The sequence below is a fragment of the Sceloporus undulatus genome, chromosome 1 (assembly GCF_019175285.1).
Source record: "Sceloporus undulatus isolate JIND9_A2432 ecotype Alabama chromosome 1, SceUnd_v1.1, whole genome shotgun sequence".
In the NCBI taxonomy this organism is placed as follows: Eukaryota; Metazoa; Chordata; class Lepidosauria; order Squamata; family Phrynosomatidae; genus Sceloporus; species Sceloporus undulatus.
The window spans coordinates 181,927,573-181,952,531 of NC_056522.1; the positions used below are offsets into that span (position 1 = coordinate 181,927,573).

Consider the following 24,959-nt stretch of genomic DNA (forward strand, 5'->3'; position numbering starts at 1 on the left):
TGAAAGCAGCTGTTCTTTTGTTGACCTCAGGTATAGTATATTGTCATCACTACTCTATTTTTAAAATGTGTTTGTTGTTGTGTGCCTTCAAGTCATTTCCAGCTTATTGCAACCCTAAGGTGAACCTATCCTGGGGTTTTCTTTGCAAGGTTTGCTCAGAGGGGGTTTGCTGTTGCTTTCCTCTGAGGCCAACAAAGTGTGAGTTGCCCAAGGCCACCCAGTAAGTTTCAAAGGCCAAGTGGGGATTGGAATCCTGGTCTCTAGAGTCCTAGTCCCAACACCCAAACTACTACACCATGCTTGCATACAAATGTGTACTTTAATATTTTTTTAGCACTGTGAGAGCCAGTGCGTTGTATATTGGTTAAGGTATTGGACTAGGACTGAAAGGACCAAGGGTCAGATACTTACTCAGCTTCTTTAGGCCAGTCATTTTCCTTCAGTCTAAATTTAGCTCACAAGGCTGTTGGGACTGTAAAGGGGAGGAGGATCACATATACCTTTTTAAATTCCTTGGTGGAAAGGTGTGACATAAATGTAACAAATGCATAAATCATGCATTTGAAGACTGTTTCTCCTTACCTTGCTTATACTGAAATAACAGGATTATTTAGAGGGATGCTTGCAGCCCTTACACCCCAGGTGTGGGTTTATTCAAATAATAATAATAATAAAAGGTGAATTTAAAGTACATTTGAAGTCTGTATAGGAAAATGCTATGCTGGAAAGGGGAATAATTTTTAAAGCAAAAGTTGATGTGCAAGTGTTGTTCAGTGGTCTTTCCCTAGATTCCTGTTGCCTCATAGCCTAAAGGTTAGCAGGTAACTGGAGGTAGGAGTTGAGAGTTGAGTTAACTGGAGGGAGGAGTAAACAAGGGTGAGTTCTCACTCCTCTTTTAAAGCTATCTACTTATGAAAAATAGATCTTTTGTAGTTCTGTATTTGTTCGAAATAATTTATATGACATGTTGTTGTTGCTGTTGTGTATCTTCAAGTTGTTTCCAACTTATGACGACCCAAAGTGAACCTTTTACAGTGCGCCCTTTGTTTACGCGGGGGATCCATTCCGGACTCCCCCGTGTAAAACAAATAATATGTATGCTCAAGCCCCATTTAAATGAATGGGGCTTGTGCATGTGGTGGCACGCGCACCATGGGCGCACACCTCATTCGTCCCTATGGGATGCACTGCCCCTTCCTCCCCGTGCGGCTTTCAGCATATGCTGAAAGCCACGTAAAGCGCACCTGCTTATGACGTGGGCGCACTGTACAACGTTTTCTTGGCAAGATTTGTTCAGAGGGGGTTTCCCATTGCCATCCTCTGAGACTTGAGAGAATGTGACTTTTCCAGGGTCACCCAGTGGATTTCCATGGCATGCCAGGATTTGAATCCTGGTCTCCAGAGTCATAGTCCAGTGCTCAAACCACTACACCATACTGGCTCCATATGACTCATACCCACATATAATATGAAGTGGGGTGGGCAGTGTATGCCAACTAAGTGCTTCCCTCTGTTGGATTGTCACTCCCTTTATCTTTTACCATTCGCTATGTTGACTAAAGTTGATAGGAGGTGAATCCATCAAAAGCTGAAAGGCCACACTTTCCCCACTCCAACCCTACCCAGATGCCCCATCCTGTCTGGATGAAACAGACTTATAAGTGAATATATCTGAAGGTAACATACATTGGATGGCACTTTCAGATTAGAGGCCACTTCACCCCTGCTTTAGAGCCACAGATAGTGGAGCTACTATGTGTCAGATTTTTTCAGTGTTCCCTGGGATTTCAGAAATATGAGGTTAAACTCAGCTTGTGGCAACCACTGGGATACCACAAAGCAAGGGACCATGAGCTATATCCAATATCATGCAAGCAGATTTCCATTCATGCAGTTAGATTTGCCACTGAGTTTATGGCCCTTTCCTTTTCACTGGCTTTCTGCTCTCTAAGACCTTGTTGTATTAATTACAACTGGTCAAGGTTGTCCCCAGGTTCCCTAGCAAAAGCAATAATGATAAGAAGAACTCCATCCTTTTTTCATTGGAAATCCATTGGCAGAACATTCCCTGTACAGAGCAAAGGGTAACCATTTTTTCCAAGTCGCTCCCCATTTGTCTTTAGCCCTAGGCTAAACAGCAATTTTTCCCCCTCACAGCTAATACTAATTAGAGAGAAGCTGGACCTATCAGTTGTGTTCCTTTGAAGCTTTGTGATATCTGTTTCAATAATAAATCATTTCCCTTTGATTTTTAAGATTTATTCCAGATGATGTGACATTTGATTATGAGCCAAAGGACGTGGCCTCAGAAGTGGACGGAGCTGCTTATAAACCAAAGTACTTCACATCTGCTGCTGTGGCAACATCAAAGGTATCTTAACAATGTTTTTGTAGCCCTTTGGGACTTGTTTACTTTTGTGCATTCTTAATTTGTAAATTGTGTAAATACAACAGTGATTGCAGTGTAGATAGAAGAGGAAAACAATCCATTTGTATAGATGCAGTTGTCAAAAAGCAGAAGTGCACTCCCAGTCCATTATAGTGTTGGGTGACTTGTGCTTGGATTTCAGTGAGTTCATAACCTCATGACATACGTCCTGGGTGTGCATTTGGCAGTGTTGGCGAAAGATAAAAGAACTCTAAAAGTCTTTTTGTATCATTGTTTTGGTTTTGTACTAGCTGCTTTTAAAATGCCTGTTAAATCTGTATATTACTCCAAACACATTTGGAGATGAAACGTATCTTCTAGATATCTGCTTAATATATTCTTGCCTTTAAAAACAAAACAACTTAATCCCATGTCATGAAGGCTTAATTTGCAATGGAGACTTCCGTTGGCTTCTCTAAACCATAATACTGTACTAGGTGAAAACAGTTTTTCGAAGAGTTTTTTAAAACCCTGTCAATTATAGTTTCTTGTAAGATGTTTGCCTTGCACATTGTTGTAACTTATCATTAATTACAAAGAAATCTCAGGGTGTCCTTTAAAAAGACATACATGTATTTTTAAAAATTGTACAACTGTATTGAATTGTTATTAGAAAGGTTGTATTGGGTTAAATTTTGTAAGCTGTTCTTGAGTATGCAGCTGTATGCAAAGGCAGAACAACCTGGGGGAAAAGACAAGAAATAGAAGATGTTTGCTGAAAAGTGTATCCTAAGCAAACTAACCATGACATTTGTATCCCATCCTTCCACCTTGATCTCAGGATCGAAGGCAGCAGGAGGTAGCTACTTTTGGCCTAGGGATATTGTTGGACTGCACCTCCCATGGCCTTTCACCATGGGAAGTGCCTGGTGAGGGTTTTAGCCCCAACTATATCTGGAGGGCTGCACTTGACCAGCCCCGGCTCAATGCCAGCAAGAAGTAGTTGGTCACTATTGCCATTAAAATACTTAAAATAATTTTTCCTTGTTTCTCAAAAGTAAATGCCCCAACCTTCGCCCCCTTCCCATCTGAATGCTACAAGGCAGTGGCCTGTAGTCCCCACATGCTTTCCACCTATCCAGCCCATAACTGCCTTAACGCCCACAACAGAGTTCACAGCATGAATCAGTGCTTGAATTGTGCAATATTTATCCTGCATCATTTCGGGAGGCAAGCTCCTTCTGGCTATAAAAGTAACTCAATAGTTATGGTAATACCATAAGAGGAATTACGTTGTCCTTTTAAAACTCACATTGAGTAAATCCAACATAAGTAATAGAAAATAATTAATTAAAAGCAGATGGTTATTTATCACACGCTGCTTCTATGCTCGAGATCAGTGGCCCCCAAACTGTTCTTTTTAAGGGATTTTGGATTTCAGCTCCAAGACCCCCAGACTATTGGCCAACGTGGCTGAGGTTTCTGGGACCTGAAGTCCAAAATCTCTTAAAGGGCACAGTTTGGGGACCACTGCTCTAGATGATATGTAGTATTTATGTTCCATTTGATACTATTTATGCTAGCATGTTCTGTACCTTATATAGTTGTAAAGATCATAATAACTTTGAAAGATAGCTGTTTATTATAATTTATTATAATACAGAAAGAGCAGGATACTTGAGAGCAAGAGATGGAGCTTGCCTAAGACCATCTTGTGAATTCATGGCTTATACCAGCTTCACACATGGGATTTTTCAGTTTCTAATGCAGGCTATAGTCTTGTTCCTGTTTACTTGTTAATAATCCTCACTGAGCATAATGTAATTTACTTCTAATAAACATGTATAGAACTGCACTTTCACATCTTTTAGCTGCTACACAATACCAGCCCTTGAAAGAGAAGATTGTGCGGTTCCCTTGAAAATGTCTTCTCATTTGTGTGTAACAAAAGATTCTCAGCTAGAAGTTTTTCATTGTTATGACTGTGTTGCTGTGGGGTATATTTCTGTTGGGATTGTTGTATAGCTGCATTCAAAGTAGGATTATCCATCATTTGTGTTGTATAATATTGAAAACACAGGCAAAAGTCTTCAAAACTGAATTAATTAAATAGTTCACAAAACTTTTATTTCACTTCTCAATAATTTTTACAAAATGTCTAAAGAGAGTATTAAGGCATTAAAAATACTTTGTAATCCTTCCACGGATTTAAAAACATTCTTAAATGAGTGACTCAGAATGATAGAATGGCATAAGATTGTTTTGAAATGTAAAATACAGGATTGTGTGTAACTCTGGCAAGGGTTTATTGACTGAGGTTGCAGTCTAGTACGCACTCCCTTGAGAATAGGTAATACTGAACTGATTGTTTTCTTCTGAGTAAAAACATGGAGGATTATACTGTTAATGTGTAATTCACTTCTAGACTGGCATTATGAGTATCTGAACTTTGGTTTTAAAATGAAAGCCTGCTTCCAAACCACACTTTTGAAATGAAATGGTTGAATAAATGTGGCTAAGGTTTGGGGAAGACTCAGTAAATTGGAGATGCAATGGTAAGTGCCTTCTGGTCATTTAGAGTGATGTCCTAGTGACTTGCTTCCTGTCCTCTCCAAAGACCACAGCTATCTTCTTCGACAGGCTTTCCAACCCTGATTGCAATACTTTTCCATCGGTAGCTAAAATATTCAGAAGTTTCAGCAAACCTTGAGGTAGGGGAAAAATATAAATGAAGAATGAGGAAGTAGACACATGTTTGCTGACAGTCTTCTCCTGTCACCCATTCAACTGCTGCTATGTTCCAGCAGAAACTTGCTGTGTTCCAGCAGACACACCTTAACAAATCAAATGGGGCAAACCTCTTTAGTCCTAGCTGCTCAAGCATGAAAGGCTTAGCACTTGAAATTGTAAGACTGAAGATGCTGGAAGATGATGCTGGTCTAAAGTCCCAGCAAAAAGAACAATGACAGATGCAAATTATGGCTCCAGATTCTAAGACAGGAGACCTTTATGGCCCAAAATCACAATTGGCTTTGGGTTTTTTGTTGGATCCAAAACACACCAAATATGAATAGACGTATTTATGTATGATGTTAAATATATGTGTCTGAATTGTTAGATGTATAATATGTGTATTTTGGCCTTAAGGTAGACATCACATGGGACGAAACAGATCATGAAAGAGTGACTTCCCTGAGCAGAACTTTTAAAAAAGATGAACTTCTGGACATGGACTTCCAGGCTTACCTGGCTTCCTCAAGTGAGGAGGACGAAGAGGCCGAGGAGGAGAAACATCAACAAGGTACTTCTGACCTCTGAAAAGATTCTGTGTAAAGAGTCTAATATTTAAATGCAATTTTAACAAAAGGTTTTCAAGTTCACTTTTTCTCCAAGGTTCTTCCTTTTAATGGAGGTTGAGAATTAAACAGTAGTCTGAGAGCTGGGATGGTGTAGTGGTTTGAGTCCTGGACTGTGACTCAAGACCAGAGTTCTGTTCCCTACTTGGCTATATTTTCATTGGCCTGAATATTTTGTTTACCTGCTAGAAGATAATTTTTATTAAAGAAGAGAAGAGAGACTTAAAATGAAAACACCTAAACTCTTGTTTTACTACAGCTGTTTTTGTTGTGTGCCTTCAAGTCATTTTTTACTTATGGTGACCTTAAGATGATCCTGTCACAGAGTTTTCTTGGCAAGTTTCTTCATAGGGGTTTTGCCAATGCCATCCTCTGAGACTGAGAAAATTTGACTTGCCCAAGGTCCACTATAGTGTTAGTAAAAAGTATTTTTTACTCGGAAGCAGCCTACTGTGAGTGCAAACTGCCCTTTCATTCACAGAAGAAAAAGTTAAGATCCAAGTCCACTGATGAGACCCACCATGAAGTCCTTGGCCCTCTGTGTCCCTTCACTAATAGACAGGGAATTTATTCTGCTGACAGAGGGCCATCACTTAATTTACTTCATATTTTGGTTATTACTGCACTTTTGGGGCTTTTTTTTTCCATCTAAAATTAATACAACCACCTTTTCATATACCACATAAGATTTAAACTACCTTTGCTATCTCTGAAGAACTAGGGAGAGATGGAAATGATTTCAAGAAACCTTTCTATTCCTTCACTGTCTGTGTTGCTAATATTATTTCAACCACGACAGTGCCAAATAACTCAAACCCATAAAACACATACCAAACATTATCCAAAAGTGCTCACGTCAACTGGCAAGGTTGAATCTCTACAACCACAGAGTATTATATTTCTGTACAATTGCACAATTTCAGGAACCCAATTTCCAAGGGAAGGAAATATTTCCATGAACAACAAGAACACCAGCTACAACTGCAGCATTCCAGTTTTTCCAAAGGCTCAAAGCAAATTAATTTGAACCTGGACTGTAGAGCATTATTTACATAACGGTTAATATGAGTGAACCTGAATTGCTTCAGTTTAATTTTGGATTGTGATCTCTTTTAGAATTTAAGACAATATAAAAGCAGAAGGAAAAAATACAATTATGCAGAAGACAGACAACCCTGGGATATGTTTGTTAAGAACTGGTGATTGTTCATGCTATTGCTCTCATTTTCAGTTTTCTGTGATCACATAATATGCATGCTCAATTCAATATTCAATTCAATCATTAAAATAATAGAAATACGACGAGCTTTCAAGTTCCCTGCAGCCATTACAAAGGCAATGGCTACTACATCTGGACAGATTTTTGGCCTTTTTAGCTTTTCCTTTACTGCTTCTCCAGTTGTTTAAATTTTATACAAGTGCAATACAAAACAAGGAGGAGATGAAGTTATCAGCAATGTATTTACTTATAAAGTTTCAGAGATTGCTGTACTGGAAACCAAAATCAAAAACAGTCCCAAATCTATCTTGTGATATTTTTATAAGGGCAATCTGGAGGCTTTTTTCCCTTATTGCTCAGGAATAGCTTTCTGATTCAGGAAGATCAGACTAAACTAGTTGCTGGCCTTCATCTTCCAAATGCTTTTTAAAACTATACTCAACTGCAAAGGGTGTGTGGGACAGCGAGCAATGTTTTGCTTTCTCTGCTTCTCTGACAAGACTCAATGTATGTCTGTAGAGAAAAATAAGTTTGAAAGTTTCTCAGTTAAAAGGAAATCAAATTGAAATTTCTACCCCTTATCCTTCTCACCTGATCACTGGGACACCTAAGCCACACCCAAAGCATGCTCACTGACCACCCAGAATCAGCAGTAAAACAGAACTGAGCTATCACACTGGAAGTCCTAGCAGAACCGTAGTGGGAAAGGAGGTCATTGACAGATTTTGGCATTAATAAAAATATGCTTCCCAAACAGTCTTCCACCAGGAGAACAACAGAAAAGGATGGCATCAAGTGACAAGCTCCAACCAAAGACCCCCATGAATGTGGAAAAATTGCAAATTAAAAAAAAATTAAAAACCCTCTCCAGTGTGACTTTTGGCAGAAGTTGACAAGAGTGTCACGCTGGAGGACCTAGAGATTCCTAGGGAGAACATAGTAAACAAATCCACGAATAATCAAAGCCACAAAAGTCAAAGCTACAAATGTGGAGAGCAACTGCTTTCACTTTATCTCCAATAATTCCTCTTTGATGTGACCAAAATAACTGTTCTCTTTGTTGTCATATTTGTTCTTCTGCTTCTTGATTTTTGTTTGTCATTTGTTAGTGAGGATACCCAATATCAATTTGACAGAACATAAAATAAGTGAATTGGGCACAATTATTTCTAATACTAGTAGTTTCTAAGACAGGCTTCAGATGTGTACACACACTGACAGTTAATATGATTTGAAATATTCATATGATATGAACAGACGAACATAATGGTGCATAGCTCTGCAGTGTTTCCAGCAAATCATATCAGTCCTCATAATTAATGGGAGGGGATGAACCATAGTTCAGTGATTCAAATGTTCCTAATCTGATTTCTTGAGCAGCAATCTCCATGTTTCTATTTAGGGTTTTAATTAAAAGCAAGATCCATTTTGTTAACATTTCACATTTATGTTATGCTCAGCTTAAGTGATTGTGTCTATAGGTTCTTTTTTTATTTTGGATCTTGGCCAAGTAATCTACAATTTGGTACAAAAAACAAAACAAAAAGAAAACCATGATAATGTATGTACCAAATGGTAGGATACTAGGAAAGTTGACAAAATAAAATGCAGCACCATCTGACTGTCAAAGACAAAAATTAAATAGTGACAGATGACAAATGTCACAGGCACACAGTTTGTAGACAGATGCCACAACCCCATTGTATCAGATTGTTCATTCAAAAAGAAAGAAGGAAGGAAGGAAGGAAGGAAGGAAGGAAGGAAGAGCAAGAAATGTGGTAGCACCTTTAAGACTAACTGGTTTTTATTTTTGCATGAACTTCTGTGGATATATGCCCACCTCTTCATATGCAGTACCGAATGGTATTAAGGTCTCGATTATAAAGCATATTTATACAGTTGTGAGAGTGAAACTGAATGTCATAGGATCCAGAAAGAGGCAAGTCATGTTCCCTGCCCTAAGTTTTAGGAGGTGTGGGCAAGGTGATACAGGTCTTTCCAATCTTTACAGTTGGACAGTTAGTTCTGATGTGTGAAAGCAATAAATCAGCTTATCAAAAGTCAGTTTCCGGGGGTTCAAAACTCCCTCTGAAAAGGGAGTCATTTTATAGACAGGACCCCATTTTTTTATTGTATGTAATGGGATTTAAGCTTCCATGGATATTGGTATCTACATGGGGGCCCCAGAACTAAACCTCCAGTAGATACCCACTGTATTACTATACATTGTGTGCCGTGAAGCCACTGTTTTTGTTCATATCTCTGCTAATTATTAGAATTTGTGACCATAACTCAATTCAGCAGTTTCTCCTTCTAGTCTTCCCTTGTAATTGTTTTGCTCAAGGACCACAACCCGTAAATCCCTTACTATGTATACAGGAAGTTTGAAATGTTCTACAGCTTTTTTTTTTTTGGCAGTACCATTTCTAATGTCAGATTTGAATCCATTAATACTCTTGAGTAGGGACTGTCCTGTTTATCTGATGTAGAGTGTAGAGGGGTATTGCTGGAATAGGATGGCATATATTACATTGGAGGATGAGCAAGTAAATGTATGCTGATGTTGTGAGTAATGTTATTGGCCTGTTTAATATTGCTCCCCGAGTTGATGTGGGGACATAGTTAGCGGCATCTGGGTTTGTGGAAACAGTCATATATCTGTATGTTATATATAGTATCCATGTTAAGTATCCAGTTGTAAGTGAGTAGTTGATTTGGAGGATGTCTGTAGGCCAATAAAGACCTGCCTCCCAGAGTTTGTGAGAGGGCTGTAGCTAGCTCTTTGATGATGCACTTGAGAGGTCTCACTGGGGATTGTAGGTAACCCTTCCCTTGTCAATTTGTTTCTTTATCTCCTTCGGTGGGTATTATAGTCTGAGAAATGCCTGTAGTAAATTCAAGAGTTTTGAGTCTTCTTCTGAGCAGGTGCAGTTGTATGAGAGAGCTTGGCTGTACACAGTAGATTTGATAGTGTGCTCTGGGTGGAAACTGGAAGCATGTAATTATGTATAGCGATCTGTGGGTTTCAATAGAGCATGGTGTATTGTGCAGGTGCAAAGAATTTGTTTTGTGGATCATTCCATGCTCAGGATGATGACAGGCTGGAAGTTGTTGAAATCCTGGTGGAACTTCTAAACTGATTGCTTTCCACCTGGCCATGATATTCTTGCAAAGAAGATTGTAAAATGTGGGCTAGACAATGCAACTGTTTGGTGGATTTGTAATTGGTTGACCGGCCAAACCCAAAGGATGCTCAGCGATGGCTCCTCTTCATCCTGGAGAGACGTGACCCGTGAGGTGCCACAGGGTTCTGCCCTGGGTCCAGGGCTATTCAACATCTTTATCAATGCACTGGATGAAGGAATATAAGGCATGCTTATCAAATTTGCAGATGATACCAAATTAGGAGGAGTGGCTAACACTCCAGCAGAGAGGATCAAAATTCAAAATGACATTAATAGATTAGAAAGCTGAGCCAAAACTAACAAAATGAATTTGAACAGGGAGAAATGTAAAGTACAGTGGACCCTTGTGATACGCTGGGGTTTGGTTCCAAGATCCCGCGTGGATAACAAAATCCGTGGCTGCTCAAGTCCCATTAAATATAATGACATAGCAAAATGGTGTCCCTTATAAAAAATGGAAAATCTAGGTTTGATATTTGAAAATTATATTTTTTTTAACATTTTCAAACCGTGGATACTTGAATCTGTGTATAAAAAATCTGTGTATAAGAAGGGCCAACTGTACTGCACTTAGACAGAAAAAGGGATGTTGACAAACTGGAGCGTGTCCAGAAGGGGGCGACCAAAATGATGAAAGGTCTGGAAACCATGCCCTATGAGGATTGACTTAGGGAGCTGCGTATGTTTAGCCTGGAGAAAAAGTATTTAAAAGCCGATGAGATTGCCCTATTTAAATATTTGGAGAGGTGTCGGCTCCAGAGACTAGAATACGGGACAATGGATGCAAGCTACAGGAAAAGAGGTTACATGTTAATATAAGGAGGAACTTCTAACACACTCCCTCAAAGTGTGGTGGAGTCTCCTTCTTTGGAGGTTTTTAAACAGATGCTGGATGGCCATCTAATCGATGGTGGCTTTGATTATACATTCCTGCATGTCAAGGAGTTGGACTGGATGGCCCTCTGTGATTCTTTAAGAAATCATAGGTGCTAACTGCTCACACTATCAACCATAGTGCTAGTGGTTTGACTTTTTGTGCCACTCATGAAAGTGAAGTATCCAGGACCTTGCTGGGCCAGCAGAGACCCCTTCATCCTTACTGCAATCCCTGTCTATGCAATGGCAAGCAGCAGCAATCTAGTGTTACTTTGCCAGTGGGACTTTCTGTTTTGCCAACATTCAGTTGTATCCCCACCCTTCACTCTCCATAGCCTCCCCTCTGCTTCTCCTTTCTGTTCATCTGCATTTTCTTACATCTGCATCAGCATAGAGAAGGAAGCATTGATTTAGCATTGTTATAATAATACTTTGGAAGAAATCTGTATGTTCCTATATTTTCATTTTGGTTTCACAAACCACATGAAAAGTGCCCTGGTAACTGGAGTTGAGAAACATAGTTTAAGATGTGTGACCAGACCGGAGTCTTGCTGGTATATTTTGAACCTGGAAAGTTCTTGAATTTAATTATGTTTTCAAAAATACACTTTTAATAGAAATGCACAGTCTTTTTTAACATGTTCCTGATGTTTTATTCATTGAGTTCTGGAGTACACGACAGAATTCTAGCCAGTCTGTTTATTGTGGTACTAAGCACAAACAGAGGGAGAAATGAATTTCAGCTGTTTGAATAAAAATGTAAAATGTGTGATCAGATGGAAAGAATGTTCTGTACTTCTTACTCTCTTCAGCATAGTTATTAAAGAGGTGTTACATATAAAAGAGCAGACAATCTGTCTCATCCTAGTCAGCTGCACTTATACAGATCCCCATCCTCCAAAAGTTAAACTGAATTTTATTTAAATTTTAATTACATTTTAAGTATTGAGAGCTATAGCTCAGCAGTAGAACACATGGCTGCAGGTTTGATCCCCAGCATCTCCTTCTAGGGCTGAGAAACCTGGGAGATCCACTGCCATTTAGACTTGACAGTACTGGGGAAGATGCAGGTCTGGACCAAAGTTTGTGCCTTTAAAACACCTATCAACTTATGGTGGTCTCATGGATTTCATAGGATTTTCTTAGGCAAGGAATATTCAGAGTGGAATATTCGTTGCATTCCTGTGAATGCTTCTTCTTAAAGCATCTGGTATTCTGGAGGTCTCCTTTCCAAGTACTAACCAGGCCTAATCTTGCTTAACTTCCAAGATCAGATGGGATCTGGTATTTTCAGGGTGTTTGGGGAAGTTAATGTATTATTTATTACCAGAATAGGGTGCCTGTGAAATTTGATTTGTCTCAGGTGACCAAAGTGGCTAGTCTTGCATAGTGGGTAGCTTGAATTATGCAGGAGGGTGCTGTTGTTACGCTCTCCCAGGCAACACACTGGCCCTGGTTAGAGGAGCCAGTAATCTGATTTGGTACAGGTAAATATATGGTCAGGCAATGTACTTCTCTCTCTAACCAGTCAAATTCCTATGGTTTCTACTCCCATGCCCTTAATACACAATGGCTTTGTTGCATATCTTCAGCCTAACATTTAACACATGCCCTAGCAGCCCTTCTAAGTTTTGCTTACCTGTTTCATCTGTCTCGATAAATACATTTACTTTTATAAGCACTTTCTAGAAGTTTCTCTTTTTTCCTTTAAAGATGTTGGTGTCACACAAACAGCAGATAAACATAAGTCTCACCCCAAGGACGATGAAGAGCAGATTGCAAAATACAGAGAACTTCTTCAGAGCATCCAGGAAAAAGAAAAGAAGCATCAAGAAACTGATATGGAAATGGAGATTAAGTGGATTCCAGGTAAATGGCTTTTATAGTGTGCAGTCATTTCTAGGGGGCTGGCCCCATCAGTGTGCCAAAGTCAAAGTTCTTTGTGGTTTTTACTGTTTGCAATGTTAAGGTCTAAATCTGATTGCTATTCCCAACTAGAGTGGACCCATTGAATCAGTAACTTTTAGAAAAATATTGACTTACTGTTCAGTAATTAATTGAATGAGTGTACTCTAAGTGGGAATAACAATTCTGTAGGTTAATGCCTTCTGTGTTTTTGGATACACAACAGCTTAAAATCAACCATGCTGTAATGCAAACTTCGTTAAAGTTGTCAGACTGTAAGATGCTAAAATATTTGTTCAAGGCATAGTTTTCAATTTTTGCTGGCTCGTTTTTTTATTTTTTATTTTTATTTGTATTTATTTTTATTATTATTATTATTATTTTGCTTAGGTTTGAACCACACTCATGCATGGGAAACAGTATCAATCCTCAAGGAAGAGTCCTTGAGGATTGTTCTCTCTCTTTTTCTCAATTAAAATGAGATTGCCAACTACAGATTCTTTTGTACCTTTAATGAGTGGCAGAGAGTAGTTCAGCAAATGTCTCTGTTTTTTACTTGAGAGTCACAGAATTGGAAGAGACCGCAAGGGCCATCCAGTCCAACCCCCTGCCATGCAGGAACTCTCAATGAAAGCATACCTGACACATGGCCATCCAGCCTCTGTTTAAAGACCTCTAAGGAAAGAGACTCCACTACACTCCCAGGGAGTGTGTTCCACTGTCAAACAGCCCTTACTGTCAGAAAGTTCCTCCTAATGTTGAGGTGGAATCACTTTTCCTGTAGATTGCATCTATTGTTCCAGGTCCTATTCTCTGGAGCAGCAGAAAACAAGCTTGCTCCCTCCTCAATATGGCATCCCTTCAAATATTTAAACAGGGTGATCATATCACCTCTTAACCTTCTCTTCTCCAAGCTAAATATCTCCAGCTCCCCAAGTCATTCCTCATAGGGCATGGTTCATTCTAAAGTTACCAAGTTGTTTTGTTGGTGTTGCTGCCATAAATGTAGCCAAGGCCATTTTTGACAACAGCTTGCCCCATTAGTACTTACCAACTTCAGAATGTCACCATGCACAAATGCAGTTCCTTGCTTTCTCTTCCTCCTTTCCATTCTTAATAAATAATAATAATAAATTTTATTTTTATCCCGCCTTTCCATAAATATGATCAAGGCGGCTTACAAAATTTAAAACATTACAATACAAGATACATTCTTCTCTCCACACCCACCCTATGCCCACCTCACCCTTACCTCTGCAGGAGGAGAGAGCAGAATGCTATGGGCACACCTGATTTTACTTATCTGACTACACTTCTAATCTGGTACAGCCTGAAAAAAAAGTCATATGTATATTCATCCATTGTTATTTGATGGCTTGAAATGGGGATCTGTGCCTCTGCAAACTCAAAAACAAAAGTTTGCCATGATATGGACAGCACATGCTCCCCTCATGGCAAGTTGGTACACATAGATTTGAATAAACATTGTGAAAGCAATTCGCTATAAGGGAACTATTAAAAGCAGCTTCTGTGTGAAGTCTGGCTCCATGTAAGGTAGTAAATTCTTACTTATGATGACTTCCAAGACCATGGCCATGTGGAAAACAGCAGTTATTCATTTTCTATAGTAGTTCTACTGACCTTACAAATTTGAATTCCTTTACACTTGAATAAAGGGATGTGTATGTGTGAGCAAAGGCATACAGTACATTCTCCAGCTTCTAGCCATATGTTGTTTGCTCTGAACAGTTCATTTATTCCCCTTAAGCTTTGTATATTGTGGCCACTTAAGACAATCACTTTCATTCTTGAGGAATGGTTTGGGCAGCAGTTTCTAAGACATTCTAAGCTGTAGCAGAAATTCAATCCCTTTCTGGTTTTAAGAAAGGCCATGCTACATCCAAGTCCTTCTTTTCCCAGATGGAATAGCTGATTTCATTTTCTCAGCAGTTGGATCCTACAACTGTTTTAGGGTTCCCCCTGCTGTGGAATGATCTGCTTCAACACCTAACATTACTCTTCAGGAAAACTCTGCAAAGTAGCCATCACCATATAATATGTCAAAAGTATATTTATTTTTTGTGGTCCTACTGTCAGCCATCCAGTTCTTTTACTTGCAGTAACTTGGGTGTTTTTACTACAGACTGAAGTTATGTTGAAACCATCTCATCATGCTAGCCTGTCTGCTGGATTGTCTGCAAGCAGAAGACGATAACTGTTCATAATTTTAAACTTTAATGTAATCTTTATTTATTTAATTAATTTGATAACAGAAATTGTAATGTGTAATGGCATTTTCTTAGGTGGTCTCAGTGAAGGTCTTACTCACAGTAAGTCCATTCAGAACAAATTATATTTAAAGAGATATGACCATTCAGAGGGCTGTTGCAAACCACAATTTACCAATGCCCAACTTTGGTTTCCATTAAAAGTGAAATAAGTAAATGGTCAAGAGTAGCTGAGGAGACGAACTAGCTTCTGAGCAGGTTTGTTCTCACAACACCAAACCATGCTATAGCGTTACCTCTGAACCAAGCCATTGTGTGCATGAGAAAGAGAAAGAAATAATAAGTGTAAAAGTACACATTAATGTTCGGATCCTAAATTACTATATCCCACCAAAATTCCCTCCGCCAGCTGCAGCTCTCACACCACATTGTATGCAGAATACTACAAACCATGTAACAGGTGACTTGATTTCTTTTAAAAGAAATTGCTTCGTGGTCCTTCCCAGTGCTTTGTGACTGTAGAGACTTAGATGAACTAGTATACTACTCCACAGAATGTGTTTTTCCTACTTGGCCTTATGAAGTTGTCATTTACTATGGAAACAAAGGATGTGTCTTTCAACCACATGTTAGCATGATACCTAGCTTCTTCCAGCTGTTGACAGGTCTGGAAATGCTAAGGTTACTCCTAACATGCAAACATGACAAAAAAGTATCAGGGAGATGAAAACCTAAGTCAGTGGTTTGATTTTAACTTCTTCTGAGAGATGGGAAATAGTAACATCATGTTCTTTTGATTTTTTTCAGTTCCTATAGTTGCAGATAAAAACTGGTATGAGAGACAATTTGATAAATTTAACTAAATATCAGTTGATTGTATTAATTTTACACTTTTATTTTAGTTCTAGCCATTTTTAGAATGATTTGTTAGTAGCCTAAAATATCATCACATTATTATTGAAGCTTTGAATGTCCCATTCTAGCCTCCTGTTTCTAATTTATCAAATGATCCAGCATAATCTCAAGGCAATAAATCAAAAAGACAAGATTACTTTTCAGCATTACTCTCTGTGAGTCCCTTGAGAGCAGCTTGGTGAATCTCGGTGTAATCTCTCAGTCACCAGTTTTTCACCTTGATCTGTTAGTAGGATCCTTCAGATATCTGAATATAAGTCTTAATTCAAGATCTAATCTGTTTTCTACACATTGTTCTGGTTGGCTGCAGGACTAAAAGAAAGTGCTGAAGAAATGGTGAGAAACAAATTAGAAGGGAAGGATAAACTGACTCCCTGGGAACAATTTCTAGAAAAAAAGAAAGAGAAGAGGAAACTAAAGAAAAAACAGAAGGTAATGTTTGGTTTGAATCACACACACTCAGATTTTCTGTTATCAGAGAATCTTTTTCTAAGGTGACTAATTTGCCAAGGAGCCTTGCATTATATTACAGGACAAAACTTGAAAAAGTAATTTTCTTACCAAAATTACCAGTAACCCTTAGCCAGCATGTCCATTGACCATATTCCCTGAGAGATTCTGAGAGCCATACTCCAGAAAAGTGACTTTTTGCGAGCTCTGCCACAGGATCCGAAAAAAGTTGCAAATGGTTATGATTATTCTTTTCAAATCCCTGTCCTCTCTAATCCTTAAAATTTTGTAAAATCAGAATGTGGCACTGAGGTGTTGTACATTAGCCTTTAGCCTTCCAACGCCTAACAGAATGCTGTCCCATCTATAGCATAAACTACATTTCTTACATGCAATAGGCCTAGGTTTTGGTGGGACGTTTTGCATAATTGATATTAAACGTATTGATTTTATTTTTATTTTCACCATGGTTATACCATTGTTGTTTTCAAAGTCTGGCAAATTGCTAAGCAAAAACATACTTTCTCATTTTGGACTGATGGCCCTAGATGTATCTGTTGATGTGTCTTTGGGACTCTTCCATAGGATCAGTATGTTAGCTCAGGTCACAGAACCCTTAATAATTAACAACAGATTCTTGGTTTCTCCAATTTTTTCCATGGAATCTGACAATGTTCACATTCCATGGCTTGTCCCCTGATGTACTAGACGGTCAATTTAAAGGTATCCCTTAAAATGTAAAACTTTGTCCTTGTAGGACTGTAGAATTATTATTATTATTATTATTATTATTATTATTATTATTATTATTATTATTGTGTAATTTTTATAAAGGTGAGTGAATCAAATGGGCAACTCCTATTCTTTCAAAATATCCAGGTAGGATTTTTGAGTAAGTAAGTCTTTGGTTTTACTTATTGACAGATGAAAATAAATCAGTAAAATAAACAATGGTCAAATTCTTTATGGCTGCCGAGATACAGAATGAAATTCCCATTATCTGATCAAACATTGAAAAACAGGGGTAGCTGTGTCGGCCATATAGCAAATCCAATAAGATTTTTAAAAATACCAAAGAATGATACCTTTATTGGCCAACCAAAATGCACAATATACATGTTGCAAATTTTCAAAGCTCTTCAGTCTTGATCATACCATGCTTTGCCATCTTTTTATGCACTATAATTTCTAGGCTAATCAATGAAATCATGTTGTTATCTTTTAATTTTCCCATTCAAACATATACTACAATGTATGTTTTTATTTATGCCCAAAATGTTTTAAATCATTCATGTTTTATAAATCATAATATAAAGAGATTGGATTGGCAAATTCCTTTAAAATTTGTTCTAGGAAGTTCACTCATTTGGTACAGACCTCTTGGGTCTCATCGTTGCTGCTCTTCAGAGGAGCAAGTGCATCCCCCAGTAGTTGCATCTTGCAGAGGTTCAGCATAAGCTGTCTTTCAAGACTGCTTAATTCATTTATTAGTAATAAATGTATATCCTACCTTTCAAAAAATGTTGAACGTGCTTTGCTGTATTCTGAAACAAAATATAAGATAATAAAGAACAAAACAGCAGTTAAAATGGAGCATGAACAACTTAATTCAGAGCTAAAGGTACATTTAAGAAAAAACTGAATATATATATATATATATCTATATATCTATCTATCTATCTATCTATCTATCTATCTATCTATCTATCTATATATATATATCTGTCTGGTTTTGAAAAAACGCAATGAACATAGCAGGGGAAACTCTCACAGAAAGAAAATTGCCAGGCAGTTTATGGGTTGCCACTCATCAAACTTCAATTAGAAGGTGCGCTTGGAAAAGAGCTTTTCATGCAAGCCTTGGTGTGCGGACAGTCTTGGTGTGTGGAAAGTTTGCTGCAGTTACTAGTCTTTTCACTAAGCACACTAAGGGATGCTGAACTCTCTGGAACATAATTGGAAAACCTGTGCACTTTTCATCTTGGAAATGTTATTTTTAAAGTGCATTTACAGAAACTGAGGGTAGTGAAGTGATTGATCACAAGATAATACTAAGTTATAACAGACCTGAGTACTTTTAATCTTACTTTGGTAGCCAAGTGAATGAAAAACAAGTTGTGATTAAGGGTGGGGTGGAGGATGAATGTATTAAGCTATCCAGAAATATTGCCTTTGATCCTGTTTCCTTGATAAGTTTTGCATTGCTAAAGGAAATGGTCATTCTTGTTGCTAAAATATCATCATGTCTGAACTGAGCTGCCAAGCCTTGTATGAAAATGATAGTTTTCTCCAAAAGTCTTATGTAATGAGCACATTTTGCCTGCAGAATTTTAGCAGCATATCTTTTCTTAACACTGGGAAAGTCTTCAAAGAAATACACTTTTGAGATCCCTTTGGAAAATTGATGAGTGTCTCTGTGATGGACTTTCTCCATTGTTTCTGTAAAATCAACAATTAGAGGTGCCAGATATTTCTTAATTTTAAGATTGGCTTTATGCTCTGAGAGAGTGTTGACTCCATATGGATGTCAGCCAAGGAACTCACAGAACACACAGATATGTTTCAAAGTACACTTTATTTTGGAATTTTTGATCCAGCAGACATCATGGGTAATTTCTGTTAGGTCATGCTATTCATTGGATCTGCGGCTCTTTGAAAATGCAACCCTTGCCCCAAATCCTGTTGTCATACCTCCAGGCTTCATGTCTACATTACAAATTTTTTGATTATAAATTGCTCCTTAATATTATTAATTTGGTTTATAACATTCATAACCTGTTGTTCCTCTAAGGAAATTCACAGCATTGTAGCTGCCACTATCTACCCTTTATACTCATTACACTTCTGTAAGGTATAGGGTAAGATGAGAAATACTTATTTGCTCATGGAAAGGAAGTCACCACTTCTATATAGGAGTAAAGCCAGCAGGTAGTATAATATAAAATGGGGAGACAAACCTTTGGATCTCCAGATGTCTTGGACAACAGCAGTCAGAAATCTTTATCATTGGCCATGCTAGTGGTTGTTTTAAATCACTTTTTTCCTATGTTATAAGTTATTGTCTAGAGATTAGTACTTGCCATTTTTTAATTCACATTTGTTATGATAAATATTCGTTTTGGTATTTGATGTTGTCTTTAATATTTGTTACAGGCTGATGCTGAAGAGACACTGACTGAAGATGAATGCCCATCTGATGTTGATTGGAATGATCCATACTTTGCTGAGGAACTTGGAAAAACAGGTTAGATGTCATTTTGCCCATCCTGCGTATTTATGAATGATGCATTAGCTCTTACATACTTACAATTTCAGAGGGGTACTGACAGTCCTCCATTAAAGGCTCTTATGCAAACCTTAAGGCCATTAAACAGGAAGACAAACCATCTTAACAGTTGGTTAGTGAATAAAAGGCAAGACATGAAGTACTGAAACAGTTTCATGGTTTTTCCAGTACACAACAGTAAACAGCATGGCCTGCTAATTACAATGGGCTCTTCTTATCTGTGGCCTGGCCATCTGTGGGTTTGAGCTTCCGCAAACAGCAAGCCCCTTTGTTTTAAATGGAAGCAAGTGACTGTATATATGTTGCACTACTATAGCAAACAATAGGACTTGAGGTTCCATGTTTTTTGTTATCTGTGAGGGGGAGGGAGTCTGGAATGGATTCCCTGTGGATACGAAGGGACAACAGTATATGTATTGAGACTGAAACTCTTTAATGTAAAAAAATGATCTGCAATCACTGCAGGGTGGAAGATGGAGATAGCTGCTCCTACTATCTTATGTTCAACATTGATTGGCTGTACACTACCCACCCATTAGTCACATTTGCCTGCTGTTCCATATTGATTTGCTGTATGCTACCTTCCCGTTAGTCACTTGTGCGGGTAAAGTGCTTGTGTTGTTAATAATGAGCCCAAAACACAAGAATGGTAGTGGTGGCAATCCAAATGTGCCTTAGGGAAGGCATTTCTTTTTCTGATGATATGTCAAAAGGCCCAAACTGACTGTTTTAGGCTGCCGCAATGCCTACGTTGTTTAAGGTTAAAAAAAAGCGTTTCTGATTACCCACCATTCTTGTTATGCACAAACAATCCTGGAATGTATCTCTCACATTAGGTGGGCTCTTACTGTATTTGCTCATGAATCCGTTGTGTTGTGGTAGAAATACACTCCTTCACTTGGCAAGGAAGTTAAATCTCTAATATTCCACAGAGAGGTCCCCTTCTCTAGATGTCTTCAGAAAGAGGCTGGACAGCTACCTGCTGGGGATGCTGTCTAGCTGGAGATTCTGCACTGAACGGTCGGTTGGACCTGGTGCCCCATGAGGCCCCTTCCTGCTCTATAATTTGTGAATGAGGAAGATGGCAGCTATCTGCTCTTACTCTTTCACCAGGCTCAAGAAACACAGTCATAGAATTAGAAGGGCTATCATGGGCTGTCTAATCCAGCCCACTGCTCAGTGAAGATTTCCTGCTAAAGCATCCCCAGCAATTGCTCTCTAGGCAATTGCTTCCATTGCCAAACTGCTCTTACTGTTAAGAAGTTCCTTCTGAAGTTCAGTCAAACTCTCCTCTCCTGTAGTTTCAATTATTTTGCTTCAGCTGAGGCTGAGGATGCTTCAGAATTTGCTGGACCTTAGAATCTAGGTGATAATCTTCTTGGCTAACTGGGCAAGCCCCAGTCTAGGGACCACAGGAGAGGGGGCTGTAGAAAAATCAAGTGAGTTTGCCAGCTGCTTTCACCAAATGTGGAAAAAAAACAATGTAGCCTGTCCTGTCTGCTTCCCTTAGTATAATTTTGGGACTCGGAAATTTTGGAACTCCCCTGCTCCACAAAACTTGACCTACTGACCTACAGCTTCAGTAGCTTTCCTCCTATAATATGGGCATGGATGGATACCACCAGTATATATGTGTGTGTGTCTGTGTCTGTGTCTGTGTGTGTGTATTCTTTCTTCCTCTTAGGAAGGGACCCAAAGTGCCATACCATATAAGTTCAAAGAAAATAGCTAAAACAGTATATACTACAGAAGTTTAGAAAGCATTATTAAACAATCAAGTTAAAACATTAATTTTTAAAGAATTAGAAACACATTGAGTACATATTACATATAAACAACAGGACACCCACTGCACACCCAACCGATTAAAGGCTGAAGGCCTGTTTAAATTGAAAGATGTTTGACTCCTATTAAAAAAAGCAGAGATGGGGTCAACCAAGTGTGCCTTGGGAGGGAGTTCTCTAGCTGCCACCAAGAAGGCTCTCTCCCATGTCCTGCCAGATGAGCCTAAGAAAGTGGTGTGATGGAAAGAAAGCCCACCCGCAATTATCATAAGACTTAGGCAGGCTCGTATGGGGAGATATGGGCTTTCAGATTCTCTGGTCCTGAGCCATATAGGGCTTTAAATGTCAAAAGGAGCACTTTGAATTTTGCCTGGAAATGGGTTGCCAGTGAAGCTTTTGCAACAAGGGTGTAGATATATGATGAACAAAACTAAGATGTTTTATCAAGGGGATTCTTTACAAAAGGAAATCAACTATTACTTTTTAATAGGTTGAGATTGCTTAAATGCACTTAGGTTAAATATCCTTTGTTTCTGTTCCTAATAATTATGAGAGTCATGTCTAGGTCAGTAGCTTTTCTCTCAGAACTGACTTGCCCAAACTCCATTCCAACAACTCTCTCGCAATGAGGAACAGATTGCGTCAAGCGGTTATCCACTGCTTCCTGCTTTTTCTGATGCTTCTGGCTTCTAGGTTCACAAACTGGTTTTTGAAGTTTCCTCTGGACAAACTATTTTCTAAAACCTTCACTTGCCAAGATCTGTTGCCTGTTTGAAGTTTCACCACAACCTCATAGTCTGGCCTCCTCCACACTTCATCCACCAGTTCTAGATTCCAGCTCTTGCCACACAAATATTCTTGGAGTTTGGCTTTCTCCTGCCAACATCAGAACTCTACAAGTTCTCTTCCTTTGCCTCTCCAGCCACTAGCTCTCTTCCCCAGCTGTGGTCTTTCTTTCCTCTCCTTGAGAAAAACCATAAACTGTCTCCTCAGCTGTCTTTTTTAAAATCCCTTGGTTAGCATCTATTAGAATTTCTCTATTCCAATCACATTAGATGCCCCTCCTTCACCAGTCCAAACAGAGATAGCTTCTTCCTGTAGTCATTTTCAAACTCAGCTTGAAGGATCCCCTCCACAAGACCTGTAACAAAGGCAAAAATCTCCTGTCTTACATCCAAGAAGTGCCTGGCCTATTTACTTATAGTCTAAGTGTACCAAATTGACACTTGAAGAATGCAAAAATCCAATTTACAAACAGGTAAAATATGTTGTTTCTTTAGAGTTGCAAGTAACACATTGATTTCAACTTGTTTGCCAATCAGTGGTCTAAGAACATCACCGGTGTTTTTTCTACTTGGACTTTCTGTATTGGGTCAGGATCAGCTGTTCTGCAAACAGAAGGGTGTCTCCTATTTGCAGAAGCAAGTGTTTCATTTTGTCATTATGACTGCCCAACAGAGCCAGAGAGTTAACTAGGCAAACAACAGTTCCAAGGGAGTAGCAATGGAAGAAGTGAGGGTCAAGCCTGGGTCGGAACATGAAGTCCTTAAAATTATAGTAATTTTGTAAGGACAGTCAAACACAGTGAAGAGAAGCTGGGATCAAGTAAGCAGAGAAGCGTCCTTTTGGGTTGTGAATCAGTGAAGGAGTAGTCCAAAGCATGGGCTGGGAAGTAAGCCATGGGTTGAGATGCCAGAAGGACCAAGAATAGGAGTATAGGAATGCTGAGAGCAGGGAATAGGATAGCAGGTTGCTATCTGAGGAGCGCCTGTTTTTGCTTTGTTTTGTTTTATTTTATTCATTAAAATGGTTTTTGGGGAGGCCTCAATCAAAGGATCTCAGGCGGCATGCAATAAAGTCAATTTAAATAATTTAAGACAATTTAATGTTTTAAAGGTTAAGCTATTTAACATATACAATAGGAAAGTTAAAAAGAAGTTTGCTGCTTCTAGAACTAGCATATTCCTGCTGCAACTGGTAGCTCCCTTGGAGCTGTATACTAGTGTATATATATAGCATATATACTATCATAAGTTGCTGTTGTGTGCCTTCAATTCATTTTCAATTTATGGAGACCCTGCAGCAAACCTATCATAGTGTTTTCTTGGCAAGATTTGTTTAGAGGAGGTTTGTCATTGCCTTCCCCAGAAGCTGACAGCATGTGACCAGCCCAAGATCAACCAGTGGGTTTCCATGGCCAAGCTGGAAATTGGACCCTGATGTCCAGAGTTGTAGTCCAACATTCAAACTGGTCCATTGATACCACTTGAGTTTACATGGTTTCACTGGCTATACTTTCTTGCTTTCTCCTTGACTTGCTGAAATAGAGGACCTAAATTCAATCTGGCTAATTTTCTACTTGTTTCATGCCACCTCTTCTATCTGTTGCCTTCATGTTCTAGTTTCTTTACTTAAGCTTTTCCCCCTCTTTTCACAGGTCTCCATATCTACCCACTCTAGAAATGTGTTTAGGCAATTCTACCATTACACAAACTTTGGCTTCCTGGTTCTTTGGGGGAAAGGGAGAAATATATCCTTCTTGGTGGCCCCAGGCTTAGCCCCAGGCTGCCCTAGTTCAATAGGAAGGCTGTCAGCTGTGGGCTCAGGTTTAGCTTTGGATGTAGAGTCTTCCAGCTAAGGTCTTTTATTCTTACTTCATCCTGCAGAAAGGTCTAGTCTAGTGAATCTGATCCAGTGCTGGCTTCTCCTTTGCAAACTGGATATTTATTTAGCTGGAAGTTGGGTGATTTTCACCCATTTCTCTCCACTTCTACAGCCCTAAGGCTATTATGGTTGCTATTCCATTGGACCCCCAACCACAGGTTTTCAGGGAGTGAGAATTAATGAAAAACGCTTTCTGGCTGTGGGAGCTTCTAGTTTGTAGTGTCCTGCTAGATTACCACACTACACTCTTATAGTGCTGCTATTTCACTTTAACTGCTCTGGCTGCCTCCTATTGCATTCTGGGATTTGCAGTTTAGGGAGGGGTCATTTGAAATTCTCAGCCAGAGAGCTGTTAGGACTCACTGAACTACAAACCCCAGAATGCATCAGGAGGCAGCCAGAGCAGTAAAAGTGGAATAGCAGCACTATAAGAGTGTAGTGCAGTTATGTGGCTAGTCTCAAGATCTCTGGATTCAACTCTCCTGGGTTTTTTGGACTGTGAGATGGTTGCATTTTGAATCACAGAAGTAACAGCCCTGGTTTTCTTAACTAGTTGTGGGATACAATTTTTGGATAGGGAGGTTTGTTGCTACATCAGTAGTGACTTATTAGGGGAGCAAGTACTGTAAAACATGCCTCCAAGTTTCGTTTCAGATGCTTTTCTGAGAAAACATATTTCCACCCCAGGTGTCTAGACCACTGATGAATTCACATGTAAACAAT

At 38.9% G+C, this 24,959-nt stretch overlaps 1 protein-coding gene across 1 annotated transcript in view; it reads left to right on the top strand.

Moving 5' to 3' along the window:
• The window catches only part of LOC121925692 (ESF1 homolog), a 53,273-nt gene that overhangs the window by 20,629 nt on the left and 7,685 nt on the right, over window positions 1-24,959 (top strand). Inside the window, exons 2-7 of the mRNA XM_042458159.1 lie at window positions 7-30; window positions 2,257-2,371; window positions 5,516-5,669; window positions 12,718-12,873; window positions 16,363-16,484; window positions 19,656-19,746. Of these exons, the coding sequence (XP_042314093.1) occupies window positions 7-30; window positions 2,257-2,371; window positions 5,516-5,669; window positions 12,718-12,873; window positions 16,363-16,484; window positions 19,656-19,746 (662 nt within the window). The remainder of the gene's footprint in view (window positions 1-6; window positions 31-2,256; window positions 2,372-5,515; window positions 5,670-12,717; window positions 12,874-16,362; window positions 16,485-19,655; window positions 19,747-24,959) is intronic.